Source organism: Homarus americanus, unplaced genomic scaffold (assembly GCF_018991925.1).
Source record: "Homarus americanus isolate GMGI-L3 unplaced genomic scaffold, GMGI_Hamer_2.0 scaffold18703, whole genome shotgun sequence".
Lineage (NCBI taxonomy): Eukaryota > Metazoa > Arthropoda > Malacostraca > Decapoda > Nephropidae > Homarus > Homarus americanus.
This window is the reverse complement of record NW_024749779.1, coordinates 12,333,548-12,340,438: the sequence shown is the minus strand read 5'-3', so window position 1 is coordinate 12,340,438 and position 6,891 is coordinate 12,333,548. Positions and strand designations below refer to the sequence as shown.

General features: G+C 41.6%; 1 protein-coding gene across 1 annotated transcript; it reads left to right on the top strand.

The window, feature by feature from the left end:
* The first annotated feature begins 5,026 nt into the window (after window positions 1–5,026).
* On the top strand, window positions 5,027–5,746 carry LOC121853924 (gamma-aminobutyric acid receptor subunit delta-like). The gene has a single exon (XM_042348326.1). The coding sequence runs from the start codon at window positions 5,027–5,029 to the stop codon at window positions 5,744–5,746; it is 720 nt and encodes a 239-aa protein (XP_042204260.1).
* Window positions 5,747–6,891: the final 1,145 nt, after the last annotated feature.

Sequence of the window (6,891 nt, the reverse complement as noted above, 5' to 3'; positions counted from 1 at the left end):
TAGGTTCGTGTCGGGGTTGTTTCCTGTTTCCTTTGAGGAAGTGCCGAATAGATCTATTTTTATTATAGATTTTGTTGGATGTGTGTATTGTATTATTCTTTTGCTGTCAGGTGTGTAGGGAGAAAGGGGAGAGGTGTTCTTCCTCTTTGGTCTAGGGGTCTTTACTACTAGTTCTGTGGGGGGATGGGCTGCCATTTTATTTTTGGGAGTCTGAGGTGTTAGGGGAGGATTGAGTTTGGTTTGGGTGTTTGTGGTCCGGGAGTTCATCGTAGTCGTGTGAGAGAAGTCAGGTGTAGGCAAGGTCGAGGAGGAGGGGCCGGGAGGTTTTGGACTGATTACTCTGGAGGGTGGGAGGGGCATGATGGAGGGGGAGGTAATGGTAGATTGGCAAGATAAGTCAGGTGTGGGCATGGCAGAAGTGGAGGGGCGGAGGGGGATTGCAGTGGTTTCTCTGGGGGGTGGGGGGAGGCATGTTGGTCTGGGGATTGGGGGTGGTGAAGGTCCGGTCGGAGATGGGGGCAGTGGGGAAGATGAGGTCGGGACCGGTTCTGAAGGAATCAGGAATGTGTATGGTAGGGAGGCCGTTCGCCTTCAAACCTTCAATTGCTAGTTTCAGAAAAGTGACCTGTTTCCGTTGCTTAGGGTGTGTGCCAAAAGTATGATGGTAGTGATTTTTGCGTCAGTGTCGGGGGAGGGTGGGGGGGGCGGTCAGGTTGTTGGTCCAGCAAGTGCGGGTGGGGTGGGTCGTGGGTGTAGGGAGTGAGTGGTGGGGAGGTGGAGGTGGTGCTGTGGGAGGTGAGGGTCGGCGGGGAGGGAGTGGTGTTGTGCTGTTGTCGAGTCTGATTTGACATTTGTTGCTGATGGCAGAGTGTGGGCCTATACAGTTGCAGCATTTTGTTTCAGTGGCCGTGCAGTTTCGGTGGGAGTGGCCTTTGTTGGCACACTTTGAGCAGGTTTGTGTGTTATTGCACCGGTTAGTGTTGTGTCCGAATTGGTAACATTTGTAACATTGGTGAACTTGGATGTAGTGTTGAAATTCAATGTCACGTGAGGGGATGATGTTGTTGCCGATTTTTATGCCATTTGATATTAATTTAATGGCATCTGTTTGTGTTGCTGTGGTGATTTTTAGCATGGGAAGGGTTCCCATCTGGGTTGCTGATGTCATTTTGTTGGTGTTGTGTGAGTTGAGTTCATTCAGGAGATTAGGGTTGTCCAGGATAGGAGGGATGACTTTTCTGCATATAAGGGTGCATTTTGCACGGTACTCAATTGAGTTGAGGACCGTGAAGCCATTATCTTTGAGTTTTTTGCTCATTGCTGGGGAGTGGAACTGGTCGGCGTCTTCGTCAGTCTGTACAAATATTTTGACTATGTCGTCATTGATGAAGGAACGGATTTGGAAAATCAAGGTCAGCTGGAAGATGAGTGAGGCCAGGTCTGAGCATAGTTGGAGGGTGCGGTCTACTCTAATTTTTATTGAGGGCATGTTTACTACTTTAGTGGAGATTTATGGAGATCTCCCCTGACAATGTCCCTAATTTCCTGCGCCCCTCACTTAGGGGAGACTGCACTATCACAGAGGCCCCCAGGTGAATCGGCAGGCTGTGCTGACCCTCTACCCTTCACACTAACACGCTCTAGCGAGGTGTGGGGACAGAGGGCGTTTCCAGACGAATACTCCCCTGTACGTCAACTGACAGGGGAAGAGGTCCTTTCACGGCACGGAAGAGAAGAATTAGAGTGGTAGAAAAAGGTCTGAAAATTCACTGATGATTCTCTCTTCACACAAAGCCCCTCAGCAGCATTCGGGGTTCCTAAGGGAGGTCCGATACTGTAGGAGAGGCCCAATGTGTCGATTGAATCAACAGATTTGTCAGAGGTAGAGAATTGGAGTGTCAGATGTGTGTTTTCAAGGTAAGTGGAACAGTGAGAGAGGTCCAAGGTCTAGCTTATCAGCTGTGCCTGTTCCTTCTCCGTTATCCCCGTCAGCTGGTCCGTCCCCTCCAGTGTCCGGTCAGCGTGTGTCCATCATAAGCTACTGTGCCGATTAGCATTTATATATGATGTAACTACGTGGCAACACTGCACGTGTTATGTGGCAACATTGCCCCGAGGCTGCCATATGGCAAGGCAGCCTCAGTCTGACTCGGGGTGTCATGCAAGGCACACGCTAGTCACTACTTGTATTTCTCCTATCCGTTAATAAATGGACTTCAGTGTTACCCGGTGTTTCCCTACCCATCACTGCCTTCTTCAGGGAACACTTGGAACCTTCACATATTACACCTCGTAGCGTGATATTTGTGTAATTTGACAATTCTATGAATTAAGCGTGCCTTTTAATATCCTTGTCATACTTGGTTATACAGCCAATGTCATGGAGATTCATTAAACAAATATCAGTAGTTCCCTTAAATTAGGTTCTGCCACGCTTAATTACCCAAAATACAGGTTAATGCATGGAGGTATAATAGGCTGGAGGCGGCGTGAGAGAGTGAAGCTGGTCAGCCGCGCTGCCACCATCTTTTGATTGGCAAGGGCTGGCTGCCAGCCGCCACTCCTCACAGTACTGTGAGCGCACATTGTGCTAATGTTTATTTATAAATATATCATTTAATATGAACAGATGAGACAACACATTAAACATTTATTAATCACAGAAATATACACAATTAGTACAAGAAACTTTATTGGAAAACAGAATGTAGATCTGCAGTACAGGAGCTTAATGACCACTAAAATGAATCAGTTTTGTGTATATTTGATGACTTTTTACCTCAACATGAACTCGTAACTTAGCAGTGAACTGTTTTCCAGCGTATGCATATCTCACTCGTAGATGCATAATATAATATGATAATACAGTATAAAACTTTATGATCTGCACAAACACATACAGTACAGTATCTTACATAGCTGGGGGCTTGTAAGTAATCTTTTAATGTTCATAAACAATGTAAACTTCTGGTATATACAATACAATTAAATGCTTTATAGTTGAAGTTGTTATAATGAGGAATTTTTTTTAAGAACATATACTGAATAATTATATTTGCTCCGACACATCAAAACACATCAATGCACAATAAAATGTAAATAAAATTTTGAACCTATTTAACTGTAAAAATTTTAACTAGTGCATTAACATTAAAAAAAAAAAAATAAAATCTGAAATATTATTAGGTGTATATTTTACTTTCAATATTGGCATCTCAATCAGTAAGCATCACTCATATAATTCATCAATTAATATAACCAATTTTGGCATGTACCTTACAGTACATTTCACTGATATATGTACACAGTGTACATGCTGTTTGTGCTAAAAATAGCTAATGAGAAAACAAGGGCTGTGTATACAATGTAAACTAAATATACACGGCATTACCTACTAACGGTCAGAAACTTGCCTAAATTTTCCATTTTATAGTAAGTTTTACATTATTTTATATATTTTTACTGGTGAAATGTAAGACCTTGCAACGCAGGATACTGGCATTATACACATTATAACCACAAAAACAAAGGAAAGAAAGGAAACTGCCACCTGCACGTTGTGAGGTGGTGTGTGCTTCTGTCGTGTATCGGGAATCTCTTGCCAACCACAAGATAGCCACAGCGTGCTCACGTTGGCTTCACTTCTCCAAGCAGATGCCGCCTCCACCCTAGTATACCTCCATGGGTTAATGCCTATTGACTGCACAAGGGTCATTAAGGCAAATAAGACTCCCGCTAAGATTTAGACACAAGGCGGGGAGGGTCTGTGCCCTGCATTTCGTCCATTGTCTGCCACACCCCAGGTGGGAGAGGTAGCGTTCTCCCTTCTCATGGCAGTGCTCCATGGACTCTGATGTCTAGCATGGTGGTAATTTCCATTTTTCTTTGTACAGTAAATAGGGTAGGCGAAGGCGACACAAATATCGCAACAAGCGTTACAGAAAATGAGAATATTGTTGGGCATTATCATGAGTGTGGTGTTAATATGGTTTATGTGAAGCTTTGTTTTCTGGTGACTGCTTGCACAAAGCAAGAATTAGTAAATATTAGTTCACAGTCAGTTTTAGTGAATCATGGTATTAAGAGACAGGTTAACTTATTATATGCTTCTAAATATTAAAAGTCCAATCTTGCTAGCCACACAGTTCCTCTTGCCCAGTGGTCCCCAGCTTATAGTTCGCGGGCGCTATGGCGATCGCGGAACCATATTATGGAGCCCGAAAGGGTTTATCAGAAAATTGTGAGAGAGCCAGCCTTTTACTGGGGTAAATACACACGTCCTATCCAAGAGAAAATGGAAAAGTATGTAAATGGTAACAGTTAGACGTGTAAAACTGCAAATAACTGTACAGTATATATGGGATTTTTTCTTGATTGTAGATACAAAGTTTTGGCGCCTCCACTATATTTACAATGATAAACGTGGCCCAAAGCCTAAAAAAAGGTTAGGGGCCACTTCTCTCGCCCACCTCCACCCCTACCCTCTTCAGCACCCCTAGCCCATCACCCTCCTCTCACACCGGCCCTCGGTCCCCCACTCCACATCACGAGCGAATGCTTCGGATGCTGGTTCATACTCCTTATGTTCACACCTCTGAGAGACGAGGATTGACAGCGCTGACTATAGCAGGTGGAGGTGTGAAATCTCATCATTGTTAATACACATATGAATAAGTTAAAAGCCTATATCATTAAAACTTTGCACTTTCTTGGAACAACAACCCATCACAAAGTGATTAGACTTTATTTCCAAGTGAAGTGAGATCACGTTCTGGACTACAGCCGAAGGTCAAAAGGACGTAATGACAACACTCCGTGAGACGATTGTAATTGTGTTTATCAACAGCATTCTATTAAGTGTAGTATTATCTAGCAACAGTAAAGTAGGTTAATTATTGTATGTGAAGAAGACAGAGAATGATAAAGAGACAGACAGACAGACAGTCTGACTATGATCCAGAAAATTAAATATTTGATATTCCTACTCATAGTTGATAATGCATCCAGTTTGTTTCTCCTAACAGACATGGAGTATCCAGGGATCACCAATTCCCTCACCATCACTCAGCGTTACACCGCCACCTTCACCTGTTCCTTCGAGCTTTACTCCTACCCCTTCGACGCCCAGACTTGCAGCATTGACCTCACCTTACCCCCAGATTTCGAAGGTTTCGTCGAATTTTCTGATGATGACGGAAACATCAACTACACAGGGAGGAGAGAACTGGCTCTTTTTGTTGTCGAAGATATGAAATTCTCTGAGAAGTCTGGAGGAAACACACTTATAGCTCAATTTGTGTTGAATCGTCGACAGGGTGTGATACTCTTAGCAACTTTCTTACCCTCGGTTCTCCTCTTGTCTATCAGCTGGGTGACACTTTTCGTCAAAATCGAAGCATTGAATGTTCGAGCCATCATGTCTCTCACCACACTACTCGTCCTCTACACACTCTTCGCTAACCTCTCCAGTTCTCTCCCGAAAACGGCGGAGATCAAGCTCATCGATATATGGTTCTTCTTCATCATTTTTGTACTCTTCTGTAACATCATGGTCCACATCATCGCTGACCGTATTGGCTCTACAGAGAATACGTCGCCTGTCACTAAATTTAATCCTAAACAACGTAATGCCTGGGCACCCAAGCGGCCATCATCTGAGAGGATTCTTGCTCTACATAGATATTTCATAGTACCTTCTGTATTTATCATATTTAGCGTTCTTTTCTGGTGGCAGGTCTTTAAGTAGAAGAGTCCAAGACAAGGTGGTAGGTATTTAAGTAGAGTTCAAGATAAGATGTTAGGTGATAAAATAAAAGTCCAGGACACTATGGCAGGTCCAAATATTCCAGGATAAGATGGCTGGTATTAAAAGAGACCAATCCAATCGGAATTTCGGAAATAAGATCACCATACGATTAAATTTTAATGTAGTTTAACGAGAACGTAGAATCCTGGTAATAAACCCATTTACATAAATAGTCAAATTGTCATTAAACCTCACAGTTTTCTCTGGTAATCAGTATGGGATTAAATTTAAGACAATCTTAAGACATTTCAACCATATCACGATAGAATTAATTTGTTTTTACCTGCATAATCTTTGTACTACTTTAGTTATGTAAGGATAATTATAAACATTCCACAATCCACATATCATTACAATGAGATGTTTGTTTTAATATTGGTTTACTTTGATTCCATAGTATGTTTACCACTGTGAGTTTCCTTCTGTCGAATGTAAACAAACACAGCGCTGCAACACTGCACAAAACCAGACGAGCCCCTGTAAACGCACTAGTAAAGGGGACTGTACATGCATAAATAAGTACCGTAGGGAGCTGTTATATTCAATCACTGTTTTCAGGCTATCTGTTGAAGGACACGTACAGTATAAATACCAACTGTAGCACCATGAAAAACAAAAGTAAATCAACTATCCAGGTTATGAATTAACTACATGGTTTATTTGTAGCAACTTTTCTATCTTAAAAAATATCTGGAAATTTTTATTGAACATTTCTCGTTTATTGTCTTTATTTTCATATGCATGTAAATAAATCTTATGAATAATTCAAACTTAATTACCTTTCATTTTAATATATCCTTAAGACATGAGTTATAGCCATTAATGACAAAATAATTTAATTAAATTATAAATGATTTTACGTCAATATTGTCACACAAATTAGAAAGTATGTATAGTGTATTATCGAAGTAAAAATTAGAAACTTCTTTACATCCTATAGATAAATGTTTTGTGAAAAAAAGAAGAGGAAGTTTTAATTTCCTTTTGATTAATTAAGAGAATTTCTCATAGACTGAGAAGGACTCCGACCTATAGACTCAGAAGGACACTCTCCTATAGACTCAGAAGGACACTCACCTATAGCC

What these genes read in the sequence shown, in the direction of transcription:
- LOC121853924 (XM_042348326.1), top strand. Translation starts at nt 5,027, where the DNA reads ATGGAGTATCCAGGGATCACCAATTCCCTCACCATCACTCAGCGTTAC.